The sequence below is a fragment of the Pan troglodytes genome, chromosome 11, assembly GCF_028858775.2.
Source record: "Pan troglodytes isolate AG18354 chromosome 11, NHGRI_mPanTro3-v2.0_pri, whole genome shotgun sequence".
Classification (NCBI taxonomy): Eukaryota; Metazoa; Chordata; class Mammalia; order Primates; family Hominidae; genus Pan; species Pan troglodytes.
This window is the reverse complement of record NC_072409.2, coordinates 109,092,474-109,107,892: the sequence shown is the minus strand read 5'-3', so window position 1 is coordinate 109,107,892 and position 15,419 is coordinate 109,092,474. Positions and strand designations below refer to the sequence as shown.

The window sequence follows — 15,419 nt, the reverse complement described above, 5'->3', positions numbered from 1 at the left end:
TCTCAGCTCACTGCAAGCTCCGCCTCCCGGGTTCACGCCATTCTCCTGCCCCAGCCTCCCGAGTAGCTGGGACTACAGGCGCCCACCACCACGCCCAGCTAATTTTTTATATTTTTAGTAGAGATGGGGTTTCACCATGTTAGCCAGGATGGTCTCGATCTCCTGACCACGTAATCCACCCGCCTCGGCCTCCCAAAGTGCTGGGATTACAGGCGTGAGCCACTGTGCCCGGTCTTTTCTTTTTTTTTTTTTTACGGAGATGGAGTTTTGCTCTTGTTGCCCAAGCTAGAGTGCAATGGCGCAATCTCAGCTCACTGCAACCTCTGCCTCCTGAGTTCAAGGGATTCTCCTGCCTCAGACTCTGTAATAGCTGGGATTATAGGCACCCACCACCTTGCCTGGCTAATTTTTGTATTTTTTTTTTTAGTAGAGATGGGGTTTCATGATGCTGGCCAGGCTGGTCTTGAACTCCTGACCTTAGGTGATCTGCTTGCTTTGGCCTCCCAAAGTGCTAGCATTATAGGTGTGAGCCACTGTGCCTGGTCGTAAAGTAATGTAGATTATTGTGTTTTAAATTTTTCATATGTAAAGGTACCTTGGTGGTTCTGAGCATGGGATATGGCTGTTTTAGTAAATGTTGAGATAATTGGTCTCCTTTAAAGGGGGGCTTCATATGGTTTGGGCCCCTTTAGGATTTTCTACAAGAGCCATCTGTAGATACGTAAAATAAAATTAATATTTCTATTTAGCCTATGTGTTTTTAAAAAACAGAATGCATATCTGTGAGTATATCCTGCACTTCCTCTATGCCAGTATTTTTTAAAACATCTTCTTGACAGGGAGTCTTTTAAAAAAATAGAAAATGTAGTTACCAAAGTACTGACTTTCCTAGATATTGGGAGATAGAGGGAAGTTTCTCCCTCCCTGATTATATAAAAAGTGTGTAGTCAGAGTTGACTTACTGGTTTATCGTTTGGCCACGTGGCTTCAGAAACAATAGAGCCAGCATGGGTTAGAATTTTCATTCTCACCCTTGAACCCCGGCCCTGTGATTATGAACTGTGAGGTCTTGGCAAGTTATCTGTCTTTCCTGCAGTCCCCTCATTTATAAAACAGTGTTGATAATAGTTGATGGTAGTGTTTAGCTGGCAGGACAAAATGAGGTAAGATAAATAAAACACCTCGTACAGGGCCTGCTCCCTGGTATGTACTGAATCATTGTTAGCTGCTGCAGGTGGCAGTACTAAAGCAAAGCAAGACAGAAGTCTCCAGGCCTTAACGAGATAGTTATTCACTAGCTGATTCTGACCAAGAGAATTGTGAAGAGTTCTGTTCTGCGGTTGCCATTTTAAGTTTGTCCAATCCGCAGCCCAGTGATTTATACTTTTTGACATCTGTCAGAGCCCTGAAGAATGTTTGTTTAGGAGTCACTGCTTAAGAAAATGCCTCTGTCGTTTTTGAGAAATATACCACTATCTTCTTGTCAGTAAGATCCTGCCGTGTGTGGTGCCAGGACAGAAGTGGCCTCATGGGATATGACTCAAGAGATAGTCTTTTTTTTTTTTTTTTAAGACAGTCTTGCTCTGTCACCTAGGCTGGGGTGCAGTTATGCAATCTTGGCTCACTGCAACCTCCGTCTTCTGGGTTCAAGCAGTTCTGGTGCCCCAGTCTCCCAAAAAGCTGGGACTACAGGCGTGCGCCACCATGTCCAGTTAATTGTATTTTTAGTAGAGGCAGGGTTTTGCCATGGCGCCCAGGCTGATCTCGGAACTCCTGAGCTCAAGCAATCTGCTCGCCTTGGCCTCCCAAAGTGCTGAGATTACAGCATGAGCCACCCCATCTGGCCGATAGTCTCTTTGTCATGATTTTAAAAATCATCTTGTTGGCCGAGACCACGTCCGCCCCGTGAGCACAGACCCTGGCCCTCGCTGCTCTGCTGCCTGTACACACCCGCTACCAGCTCACCATAGATGATGATATTGCTACACCCGTCGTCGACAACAGCTCCGGCATGTGGAAGGCTGGCTTCCCAGGTGACGATGACCCCCGGGCCGTCTTCCCCTTCATCGTGTGGCACCCCAAGCACCAGGGCATGATGGTGGGCATGGGTCAGAAGGACTCCCATGTGGGCGACGAGGCCTAGAGCAAGAGAGGCATCCTGACCCTGAAGTGCCCCATCGAGCATGGCATCGTTACCAACTGGGACAACATGGGGAAGATCTGGCACCACACCTTCTACAGGGAGCTGCGTGTGGTTCCCGAGGAGCATCCCATGCTGCTGACCGAGGCCCCCCTGAACCCCAAGGCCAGCCGCGAGAAGATGACCCAGATCATGTTTGAGACCTTCAGCACCCCAGCCATGTACATGGCCATCCAGCCCGTGCTGTCCCTGTACTTCTCTGGCTGTACCACTGGTATCGTGATGGACTCCGGTGACGGGGTCAACCACAGTGTGCCCATCTACGAGGGATATGCCCTCCCCCACACCATCCTGCGTCTGGACCTGGCTGGCCGGGACCTGACTGACTACCTCATGAAGATCCTTACCGAGCGCGGCTACAGCTTCACCACCACGGCTGAGTGGGATATTGTGTGTGACATCAAGGAAAAGCTGTGCTATGTTGCTCTGACCTTTGAGCAGGAGATGGCCATGGCGGCTTCCAGCTCCTACCTGGAGAAGAGCTATGAGCTGCCTGACGGCCAGGTCATCACTATCGGCAACGAGCAGTTCTGCTGCCCTGAGGCACTCTTCCAGCTTTCCTTCCTGGGCATGAAATCCTGTGGCATCCATGAAACTACCTTGAACTCCATTATGAAGTGTGACGTGGGCATCCACAAAGACCTTTACGCCAACACATTGCTGTCTGGCAGCACCACCATGTGCCCTAGCGTTGCCAACAGGATGCAGAAGGAGATCACTGCCCTGGCGCCCAGCACGATGAAGATCAAGATCATTGCTCCTCCTGAGCTCAAGCACTCTGTGTGGATTGGCGGCTCCATGCTGGCCTCGCTGTCCACCTTCCAGCAGATGTGGATCAGCAAGCAGGAGTATGATGAGTCCGGCTCCATCATCCGTCCTTCAAATGCTTCTAGGCGGACTGTGACTTGGTTGTGTTACACCCTTTCTTGACAAAACCTGACTTGTGCAGAAGACAAGATGAGATTGGCATGGCTTTATTTTTTGTTTTGTTTTGTTTTTGTTTTTGTTTTTTTTTTGGCTTGACTCAGGATTTAAAAACTGGAACGGTGAAGGCGACAGCAGTCGGTTGGAGTGAACATCCCCCAAATTTCTGCAATGTGACTGAGGACTCTATTTCTTGTTTGTACATTGTTCTTTTTTTTAATAGTCATTCCACATACCGTGAGATGCATTGTTAGAGGAAGTTGTTTGCCCTCCTAAAAGCCACCCGACTTGTGTCTAAGGAGAATGGCCTAGTCCTCCTCCGAGTCCACATAGGGGAGGCTTCTTGTAAATTAGGTAATGCAAATTTTTTTAAATTTTTGCCTTAATACTTTTTAAGTTTGTTTTATTTTGAATGATCAGCCTTCGTGGCCCCCCTCTTTTGTCCCCCAGCTTGAGATGTATGAAGGCTTTTGGTCTCCCTGGGAGTGGGTACAGGCAGCCAGGGCTTACCTGTACACCGACTTGAGACCAGTTGAATAAAAGTGCTCAACTTAAAAAAAAAAATCACTGGGTGCGGTGGCTCACGCCTGTAATCCCAGCACTTTGGGAGGCTGAGGCGGGCGGATCACCTGAGGTCAGGAGTTCAAGACCAGCCCGGTCAACACGGTGAAAGCTCATCTCTACAAAAAAATGGGAGGCGGAGGTTGCGGTGCGCCAAGATCGTGCCATTGCACTCCAGCCTGGGGGACAGAGCAAGACTCTGTCTCAAAAATATAAATAAATAAATCAGCTTGTTGAAATCTTAATATTTGATTATATATGTACAATATAGTTAAGTTTTAAAGCATAATGATTTTGAATATTCCAAACTCACCGTGCAGTGAACAACTACAACATTAACAGCACCGCTCAGGGACCAACCACTCTTTTGTAGTCCTTTCCTGCTATGCCACTCCCATCACTCTGGGGTGGCCTGAATTTTGTGTTTGATTTCTTGCCTTGTAAAAAATAGTTTTCTCATGCATGCACATATTTTAACACAATATGTTTAGTTTGGCTTATTTTTGACCTTATTAAAAATAGTATCACTTTATGTAGTTTTCTGGGTCTTTGATATTTTTCACCCAACAGTATTTCCCAGTTGATCCATATTATTTTGTAAGCTATTGTAATGTTCATTCATTTTCTTTGCTGTATAATATTCTACTTTGTGAATTTACAACTTTTTTTTTATTCTGCTGCCAGTGAACATTTTCTTTCTTTATTTTAAAATAAATATTGCTGCTGTGAACACATCCCATACATGGTACCTGATGTACATGTGTAAAAGTTTCTCAAAGGTATTTACGTAGGAATGGAAATGCTGGCTCATAGAGTATTTAGCTTTACCAGATACTGTTGAATTGCTTTTCTAAGAGTTTGTATCACTTTATATTCCTTTAGCACTGTGTATCATTTTTGTTTTTTTAAGACAGGGTCTTGCCCTGTCAACCAGGCTGGAGTGCAGTGGCGCGATCTTGGCTGACTGTAACCTCAGATTCTTGGGCTCAAGTGATCCTCCCACCTCAGCCTCCTGAGTAGCAGGGACCACAAGCTTGCACCATCATACCCAACTAATTTTTGTATTTTTTGTCGAGATGGGGTTTCGCCATGGTGCCCAGGCTTATCTCAAACTCCGGGACTCAAGTGATCGCCTGCCTCAGCCTTCCAAAGTATTACGATTATAGGCGTGTGCTACTCTGCCCAGCTTATAATCATTATTAAGACAGCTTTATTGAGCTATAATTTATACAATACAAAATTCACCCATTTTAAGTGTATACTTCAGTGATTTTCGTGCAGCCATCACCAGTCTAGTCGCAGAACATTTCCATCAGCTTTAAAAGCTTCTTCATGCTGATCCAGTCTTCACGCTTAATATCTTACTACTTGATGTCATTCTTGTGCCTGTAAAATATGTTATGTGAATTTGCACCTGTCTGATTAAAAATGGCTTAGAATATCTTTTCATGTCTTTGTCGGCCATTCATATTCCTGTCTTTATGAACTGTCCTCTATTTTTCTATTAGATCTTTTGGCTTTTTCTTTATTTGGAATTCTTTATTCTGGATACCAAAACTATCCCAGTTATATTTGTTGAATTATTTGCTCCAGTTGTGGATATTCTTTTCACTATTTTGTTTGTCTTATTTACAATGTCTTTTAATGAACAAATGTCTTAATTTTAATTTTAATAGATTTTTACTATTTTATTTAGTTTTTTTGTATTTCTTATTGTTCCTGGACTGATTAGATTCTGTCTTAGAATGTTGCATATTCTATCCTCAGTATTGCTTAACTTACCTTTCAGACTTTCAATCTCATTGTATTTCTGTACTGTACTATGTTAATGTCCTAAATATTATATTCTGGTTAACTACTTTTTTTGCTTGTTAATACTGGTTAACTGTTTCTCTTATTTAACTCTTTCACTGAGTTCTTAGTTTAATAATGATATATTTCTTTTCTAGGAGTTCACCTCTCCTTCAGGTTGGACTGGACGTTCCAAATATTTTATTTTTCTTTGCTTGTCTTAGCAATTCCATCTTTTATTTCTTTAAACATTTCTTATTCCTTGACGACAGAATAAGACAACTCAATATTAGTGGTCCTGCTTGAGGGGCTGGTCTGAACAATTCGTTCGTTATTTCCGCTATCTCTCTGCAGTGTTGGCTTTCTTCCCGGTATGCACAGTGATCTTTGCTTGTATGCGTGCACTTGATGTTAATTTGTGGAATAATTCTGGATCTAAATGTATGATTCTTTTCTCCCAAGAGGATTGGAGTTATTTCTGCCTGGAACCAGGAAACTCCATTAACTTCACACTATCAGTAGTCTAGACTCAAGGTGGGAGTCTCAAGCTCACTGCAGTCTTTTATTTGACTGGACATTTTCCCCCTTTTTTCTCTGTCCTTTTTGTACTCATATTTGCCTTTATCTTTTTATGTGGCACTTTCACTGCAGAATGATTTTGTTTCTTTCAAAACTTGCTATATGATGGTGGTTGTTGAGAATTCTAAAACAGAAAGCACTGCTGTAAAATCGTAGGTATTTGGTGTATAAAAATGCAAAAGGGAAAATAGTTTTGTTTTCAAATAAAGATTTAAGGAATACATTTTTAGAAAGAAGCAGCAAAAAAGCTATCATGTCAAACATTATGATTAACTATAAGCAAAATGTACTCCATATGGATCTAATCTCATTGTGTAAAGATCCAGGGAAATCCTCAGTCTATTTTAAAGTGTAGACCAGAACTTTCAATTTAGTTATTAGAAGGCACTATTTTCTTTTATGGAGAAAAGACTATACGCTATGGTGTGAAATGGATTGAATTTTGAAATCTTTAAAGAACTAACCAAATTTTATGTTATTTTTTCTCCATGCATGTTACCTTTGAAACTTCAAGGGCTTGTTTCAGCTGTATGAATTTGTGGCAGTATTTTACATTAGCCTAGCTTTAAGTTGCCAGCACAGTAGTGAAGTTTGGTGGATGGTCTTTTCTTTAAAGACAGAGTCTTCTAATGTGGGCTTGGATAAGAGTCCTAAAACGGGATGATACAAGTCAAATGAGGAAAGGCATAAATTTGTCTGTTGTTTTCCCTTTGACACAGGGTCTCACTCGGTTACCCAGGCTAGAGTGCAGTAGCGCCATCATTGCTCCCTGCAGCCGTGACTTCCTGGGCTCAAACCATTCTCCCACCTCAACTTTCCTAGTAGCTGGGACTACAGGCGCTTGCCACCACACCTGGCCAGTTTTTTTTTTTTTTTCTGGTAGAGATAGGGTCCCACTGTGTTACCCAGGCTGGTTTTAAAGTCTCAGGCTCAAGCAATCCTCCCGCCTCGGCCTCCCAAAATGCTGGGATTACAGGTGTGAGCCACCATGCCTGGCCAAATTTGTCTTTTTAAAATTCTTAAAAATGAGTGTTTTTTACTTAAAATTTTAAAGTGTTTTTACACTTAAAAATTAAGACATGTGGCTGGACATGGTGGCTCGTGCCTATAATCTCAGCACTTTCGGAGGCCGAGGCAGGAGGATCACTTGAGGTCAGGAGAGCAGCCTGGCCAACATGGTGAAACCCTGTCTCTACTAAAACAAATAAAAATTAGCTGGGTGTGGTGGCATGTGCCTGTAATCCCAGCTACTCAGGAGACTGAGGTCAGGAGAATCGCTTGAACCTGGGAGGTGGAGGTTGCAGTGAGCAGAGATCGTGTCACTGCACTCCAGCCTGGGTGACAGAGTGAGACTCCATCTCAAAAAAATAAAAAGCTTCACAGTAATGGGTTAATGAGAAACACCATGTCACAATGCTGAAATATAAAAATGAGACCAATTCCAGTATTTATGAAGGGATTGTTTACAAAGAGCTGTGATGTACTGGACAGATAATACATTTGCTGTTGAGGAGACTAACTGTTCTGTTATAATTTCCTCTTTTTTTTTGGAGACAGGTCTCACTCTGTCCCCCAGGCTGGAGTGCAGTGCCACAGTCATGGCAGCCTTGACCTCCCAGGCTAAGGTGCTCTTGCTACCTCAGCCTCCTGAGTAGCCAGGGCTATAGGTGCGTGCCACCATGCCAAGCTAATTATTGTGTATTTTATAGAAATGGGGTTTTGCTATGTTGTCCTGGCTAGTCTTGAACTCCTGGGTTCAAGCTATCTGCCTGCCTTGGCCTCCTGAAATGCTAGGATTACAGGCACGAGCCACTGCACCTGGCCTTTGTTCTAATTTTCTCTTTTTCTTTCTTTTTTCTTTTTTTTTGAGACGGAGTCTCGCTCTGTCGCCCAGGCTGGAGTGCAGTGGCGAGATCTTGGCTCACTGTAACCTCTGCCTCCCAGGTTCCAGTGATTCTCCTGCCTCAGCCTCCCGAGTAGCTGGGACTACAGGCGTCTGCCACCACGCCTGGCTAATTTTTGTATTTTTAGTAGAGACGGGGTTTCACCATATTGGCCAGACTGGTCTCAAACTTCTGACCTTGTGATCCGCCCCCACTTCGGCCTCCCAAAGCATTGGGATTACAGGCATGAGCCACCGCATCCAGCCCTCTGTTCTAATTTTCAAACAAGGAGTCCTGTAAGTTACTGACTGGGCACCTTCCTTTCATCTGTAAAATGAAATGATGTTTTGCTTTTGATTTCCTAGCATGGGGGTTATCCCACCTCTTGTTTCTTTCCGATTCTATGTGAGATGGTGGTGCATGCCATGTTGTTAGGTAGAAGACATGTCCCCAGCTCTACAGTTAGCAAGCTTTGAGAGAGGCAATTTAAATGGGTGCTAGCTATGTCAGCCCTTGGAAAGACCAAGAGCACATCTAAATGTAACTTGGTGATGGCATTTTTGTGGTGGAAGAAAGACTGTAGTCCTGCCCATCTGTATATTCTTTTTGATGACTTCGTTAAGTTACGGGGTAGACCTGGAAACTTGAGAATCTTTAACAGGTTCTTTCAGTATTTTCTCAGATTCTTACAGAATCTAGGTGGCAGATCTTCTTTTTTTAATAATTGGATTTTCTAATGAAGTGGTAGTTCCCCCTGTGAATTCTTGAATTTCAAAAATTTTTGTTGGTCATTATTGGCCCAGTTTGGAGTTGGCTCTGTGGCACTGAAACTTAGGAGAAAGATGGGGGCTCATAGCTTTGTTTGGAAATCAGCCACATGAGGATAATATTGAAGGTGCTGAGGGTGACAGCAGGAAATGGGAAGGATGTTGTTGAGGATGGAATATAGAGTGATAACTGTGAAGATATGGAAAGACTTAGCGAGAGAGTGACAGGTTAGTGGTTTTGACCTAATTTTGGGGAACAAGGTTCATACAGACTTTTCCTCTTCTATTATATGGAAAGTACCATAAAAATATGATTAGTAATAATCGTGTGTGTCAGTTTATCAATTTTTCTGTAGCAAACTCTGCTTTTATGTACAACAAATGAGAAAGCAGCCCCTAAAATATGCCAGAGTGAAGAAAATCTTCACGTTTTGTGTGTTCAGTTGGAAGTGTTTCAGTAATCATCCAGGGCTTCGTCCACAGTCTCCGTGTTGATATTGTAGCAGTTTCTCAGGTTTGTGGGCAAGTGACTATAGCTATTCCACTTGTTGGACAAAGCAGAATGCATGATCAGGCCGTCTTTGGTGCAGTTCACAGAATCATCACCTGTGCCTGGCAAATGGCTGAGTTCTAGCAGACCCTCCCTGCCATTCTGCTGCCTCACAGAGACTTCTCTTAAGAAGTTACACAGTTTTGTTCAGGGCTGTGCTAGATCCTACTTATCCTGGAGCTGGTTATCAGTTTTCTTAATTGCTCAGGCTTTGTGTTTTGCCATTTTACTTTGTTTTTCTTTGGCCATTTGCATATTGATCATGGAACAGAGAGATAAAACATGCTCATAGAGTGGATTCCTGTTAGGTTCCTGCCACTTGTATAGTCTCACTCCAGTTACTGGACACATTTATGGAGTAACTGATAGAGCTATTTAGTGTTGGACAAATATATGATTCATTTTAAAGCAGTAAGCTCACAACCACTAACTTCATATTTATAGCCTGTCTCTAAAACTCCTCCTTCCTTTATTCTTTTAAAATTACTGTAATAAGTATGGACTCTTTAATGCCTGCTACATTTTTTGCAGATTTGGCCACAGATTTATTTTCTTTTATCCACATTTCTTTTGTTTTTTTTTTTTTTTTTTTTTTTTTTTTGAGACGGAGTCTTGCTCTGTCACCTAGGCTGGAATGCAGTGGCATGCGATCTTGGCTCACTGCAACCTCCGCCTCCTGGGTTCAAGTGATTCTCTTGTCTCAATCTCTTGAGTAGCTGGGATTACAGGCCCACACCACCACGCCTGGCTAATTTTTTTTTTGTATTTTTAGTAGAGATGGCGTTTCACCGTGTTGACCAGGGTAGTCTAGAACTGACCCCAAGTGATCCGTCTGCCTCGGGCTCCCAAAGTGCTGGGATTACAGACGTGAGCTACTGCACCAGGCCTGATCCACATGTTTTTAAAAGTTGGTTAATGTCACATAAAATTGGGATTTGGGGCTTAAAAAAAATCAGAAAATCTGGCAGCTTTCCCAGTGACTGAGTAATGGCTGTCTCCTTTAGACAGGATAGTAGGTTGGTTGTCTCCAAATACACATCACCCCCCCATACCCACCTTTTTTGACATATACCTGGCTGCCTTCACTAATTGCTGTTACCTGCCTGGCTCTTTGGGCACCTGAGTTTGTAAGTCCTGCTTTATTACTCAGCTCTCCACTTCCTGCTGTGCTCTTGTACTCTTTGTTTTTTGTTTTCTTTTTTCTGAGACAGAGTCTCGCTCTGTCGCCTGGGCTGGAGTATAGTGGTGCAGTCTTGGCTTACTGTAACTTCCGCCGCCGGGGTTCAAGTGATTCTCGTGCTTCAGCCTCCCAAGTAGCTGGGATTATAGGCATGTGCCACCATGCCTGGCTAATTTTTATATTTTTATAGAGATGGGGTTTCACCATATTGGCCAGGCTGGCCTCGAACTCCTAACCTCAGGTGATCTCCCATCTCTGCCTCCCAAAGTGCTGGGATTACAGGCATGAGCCACTGTGCCCGGCCTCCTGCCATGCTCTTTGGAACAGGATGCTGACAGCCGTCTTTGAAGTGGAGTGGTCCGTGAATCCATCGAGGTGCCCCTCTAAAAAGCTGTGGTCTGAACCCTCTCCCCATCTTTGAAAATGAAAAATTTAAGCAATTTTTCAAAATATTTTCACTTGTGTTTTGTAATCCTTTCTTTACAACTGTCCTATAAGGTAGGCATGTGTGGATTTATGTACTATTGGGAAGCCTTAGGGCTTTCTCCACTTCTGCTAGGAATAATGTATTTTCTTGAAAACAGTTTCAGTGAAAGACTGGACTTTTCCTGTGGTCCTTTCAAGGTAGCCACAGTCTTCTTGTGGCCCAGTTTGCAGCATTGAACCCTGGGCGTAGCTCTGCCATGAAAGGCCATTGAGAAACCATCACATCCTATAATTGGTGAGTGGTGGAGCCAGCATTTGGTTGGAGAACTTTTGATTCCAGTGCAGCATGGTGCTATTCTGATACTGGGTTACTCTTTCAGATTGAAATTCTTCATTCCATTTTACTGTTTGCTGGGTGAGTGCAGCAGTGACACGGTTTTCAAAAGTTTACTAATAATCTATTTTTTGTCTAAAAAAAAAACCTTTTTTGTAATATTTAATGGACATGCCATCTTTTTCTTTTTGAGACATCTCACTCTGTTGCCTAGGCTGGAGTGCAGCGGCACAATCATGACTCACTGCAGCCTCAACTCCCTCCTCAGCCGCCTCTTGAGTAGCTGGGACCTGTGGCATGTGTCACCATACCCGGCTATTTTTTAAAATTTTTGGTAGAGATGAGGTCTCTCTCTTTATTGCCCAGGATCGTCTCACACTCCTGGGCTCAAGTGTTCCTCCTGCCTCAGCCTCCTAAATTGCTGGTATTACAGGCATAAACCATCATTTTTACGTACTTTTAAAAAAGCCTTTTCTCTGTTTTTCAGTACATTTTATAGTTTTATAACGTTGGATTGAGTCTTCTCTTTTCCTAGTTTTAATCCTTTGGACTATCTTCATTTACAAATATCTTTTGTTTTAAGTTTTTTTAATTTACACTATTTTTATGTTTAGTGACATAATCAAATTAAATATGTGTGTTTTGACAATAAATGTGACCATTCTCCAGCCACCCCTTCACACACCCCGGGTTCTGAAGTGCATCTCTGATGTGGTCACAGTAATTTTTTGTTTTACTGACTTACATTCGCACTACAGTGTTGAGGGAACCGCCTATCATAATGCTTCCTTTAATGTGTTGTCCCACACAGCACTGTTTCACGTGATGTAAATGTGTTCTACAAACAAGCTTCCGTGGTCAAATGATTTTTGGGAAATGCAGAGTTAAACGAAGTTACACAGGGTTCCTTATGAGTGCTTTTGGGGGTGCCTGTCAGCGCTGTGACTGTCTTAAGAGCTAGAGTTAAAGAGGACAAAGTTTTTCGACCTTGGCATCTGATAGGACTGATATTTCTTTTTTTTTGAGATGGAGTCTCGCTTTGTTGCCCAGGCTGAAGTGCAGTGGCATGATCTCTGCTCACCACAACCTCCGCCTCCCGGGTTCAAGTGATTCTCCTACCTCAGCCTCCTGAATAGCTGGGATTACAGGTGTGTGCCACCACACCAGGCTAATTTTTGTATTTTTAGTAGAGATGGGGTTTCAACATGTTGGTCAGGCTGGTCTTGAACTCCTGACCTCGGGTGATCCGCCTGCCTCGGCCTCCCAAAGTGCTGGGATTACAGGCGTGAGCCACTGCGCCCAGCCTAGGACCCATATTTCTAATGTTGCATTGGAAATATTTTGGGAAAAATTGAGCTACTATGATTTTCACATTCTTTCTTTCTGTAGGTGGAAATGGCTGATTATTTCTCAAGGTTTCTAACATGGCATGTTGCTGTGTTGTTCCCTTTAGTTTTGCAGAGGCTGAGTGCAGTTACTGTGGAGAGAGTCCAGGATGGCCTAGTTGAGACATTGAAGATTTAGGAATGCATTGATTGATTGACTAATTGAGACAGGGTCTTGCTCTGTCATGCAGGCAGGAGTGCAGTGGCGCAATCACTGGCTCACTCTAGCCTTGACCTTCTGGGCTCAATTGATCCTCCCATCTCAGCCTTCCATGTAGCAGAGATTACAGGCGCGAGGCACCACACCTGGCTAATTTTAAAATTTTTTGTAGAGACGGGGTCTCACTATGTTGCCCAGGGTGATCTTGAACTCCTGGCCTCAAGTGATTCTCCTTCCTTGGCCTCTGAAAGTATTGGGATTACAGGCATGAGCCACTGTGCCTGGCCTACGAGTGCTTTTAAACTGCTGTCTGATTCCTGATAGGAGGAAGATACTATCACTGATTGAAAGGGAATATCCCTAATAAAGTTCTCAGTTACACCTGTGTGCAAAAATCGTGGTCCAATTGTGAGTTGTTTCAGAAAACAGATGCAGGATACGTAAAGGAATGGGGCAGGACAGGCGCCAACTGGGTAATTGGCATGAAAGGAGAAAGGGGCCGGGGCACGTAGACTCCCAGGCTTAGGACTCCAGTTAGTCCATTGGAAGTCAGGTGAGTTATGAATATTGCTCATGTGCCTGCTGAACATGTGTGGGAGAGTTTTGTTCGAGGGAGACAGAATCCAGGAGGAGACTTTTGTCTGTGAACTTGGGCTGGTGTGCAGCCTTTCTGCTGAAACCTGATGGAATTAAGTTTTGAACAGTTCGGCAGATTCTAACTTGTCATTGTGGGGCTTGTGTGTAGCTGGCGTTTGGAGACTGCTTTTACACTAAATCATTCCTGTCACCTGCTCTCAAGTGAAGCAGTCTGCAGTGTAAGCCTTGCTGGTATTTGTGTAGAGTGGCACTGCCTCTGGTGGGAAGAATGCAGCAGCTTCACGTGTTTGCTGCTCCTGAACCTCAGATCTTTGTTGACAATGATGCTGAGAGAAGAGGATGATATGTTGTATTTTGAAAGGATCAGGACTAGAAGCATAAACCTTTAAAAGGGAAGGTCCAGGAGTCAGATAGATTTAGGTTAATCATTACCATCTACTTCTAGCTAGGAGTGTTAATTTTTTCATTTGTTCATTTGGGAATAACATTACCTATTTTATAGGATTGTTTAGAATAAATGTAAGATACAAGTGTGTATAGTGTAATGAGGTAGTATATTGTATAACACTTCACTTTAATGATAACTAGGTGCATTTTTGGTCTAAGTATATGAGACAGACCTGGTACTTTTCAGAAGAGCCTTTGTGGAGCCTGTTTTTGGAGTCAGATAGCTAGTTTAATAGTAGAGAACAAAAATTGGAGAAAGAATTTTGAAACAATAAGATTTATCTCTCTCTGTTGGTTATTCTTAATATTTGCACAACTGGTTAATTGAAATTATATGACTTTTTATTTTAGCAAAATAAATTACTTTTTAGCAACCTTGCCTTGCTGAGAAGAAACTGCTGCAAATATGTTATTTGCCCATTAACGGGGAGAAATTCAGTAGTGAATTTAATCATATTTTATTAAATAATCACTTCTCACATGCTTGACTTGTTTTTTGGGAGGCTTTCCGGTAAGATTTGCTAGAGAATAGTGGTGATATTTATTATATCAGTTCTAATAATTAAATTTTATTTTATTAAAGTTTATTTTCATTAGCTTATTTAGTGCTCCGAGCAACTCTAGGAGGGTACAAGAACCCTTGTGTTTCCATGAAGAAAGACTTGACACTCAGAAAAGCTCGGTGATTTTCCCCTCAGTGACCTGCAGAGCTGGGGTTATAATCTAGGTCTTTTTGTCCAGCACTATTTGATCTCTACCCTCTTCCCCTTATACCATGGGTCTAGGATATCAAGGGATTCAACCTTGGTTATTTTTAAAAGATAGTGTCAGTCAGAAATAAAACTTAGATGTCTCCATATGTAGGAATTTTAGAGAAATAGTTTGTGTCTAAATTTGCAAGCTCATTCAGTTTAAAAATGGTTCCTATAATATGGTGCTCATTTATTACTTCAGATTCATTGCTTCACTAATGACTTTTAAATAGGACTCTATTATTAGAGTGATTGGACTGAAGTCTGATTGGACTAGAGTTAAGAGATTGCATCACTATAAATAGAATGAGATAAAATATTTTACATAATGTGATTGAACTTCTATGAGGTCTGAAAAGTTGGAACCTAGGATGTTCCTCTTTTTTTGTTTTTTTTTTTGAGATGGAGTCTTGCTCTGTCGCCCAGGCTGGAGTGCAGTGGCACGATCTCGGCTCACTGCAAACTCCACCTCCCGGGGCCGTTCTCCTGCCTCAGCCTCCTGAGTGGCTGCGACTACAGACGCCTGCCACCAGGCCTGGCTAATTTTTTGTATTTTTAGTAGAGACAGGGTTTCACCGTGTTAGCCAGGATGGTCTCGATCTCCTGACCTCGTGATCCACCCGCCTCGGCCTCCCAAAGTGCTGGGATTACAGGCGTGAGTCTCCGCGCCCGGCCGGATCTTCTCTAAACGGATACTTTGACCAGTTTCCAAATAACAAGCTTCTCAGCGTGCGGCCTAAGTTGTAGATAGAGTGGCTACTTAAGAGAATTTGGGAATTAAATTATGTCCTTTGGCATGTTCAGTTATGTTACCTGAGTCAGAGTTTCATTAGCTGCTTCATCAATAGTTTTTTAACCCCAAAGCTTTAGACAGTAAGGTTAA

General features: G+C 42.9%; 2 protein-coding genes across 28 annotated transcripts in view; both read left to right on the top strand.

The window, feature by feature from the left end:
- The window catches only part of KDM4C (lysine demethylase 4C), a 404,595-nt gene that overhangs the window by 73,881 nt on the left and 315,295 nt on the right, over nucleotides 1-15,419 (top strand). The gene's annotated exons all lie outside the window — the stretch shown is intronic.
- LOC104007815 (actin-like) lies at nucleotides 1,576-4,412 on the top strand. The gene has a single exon (XM_063788005.1). The coding sequence runs from the start codon at nucleotides 2,210-2,212 to the stop codon at nucleotides 3,128-3,130; it is 921 nt and encodes a 306-aa protein (XP_063644075.1). The 5' UTR covers nucleotides 1,576-2,209; the 3' UTR covers nucleotides 3,131-4,412.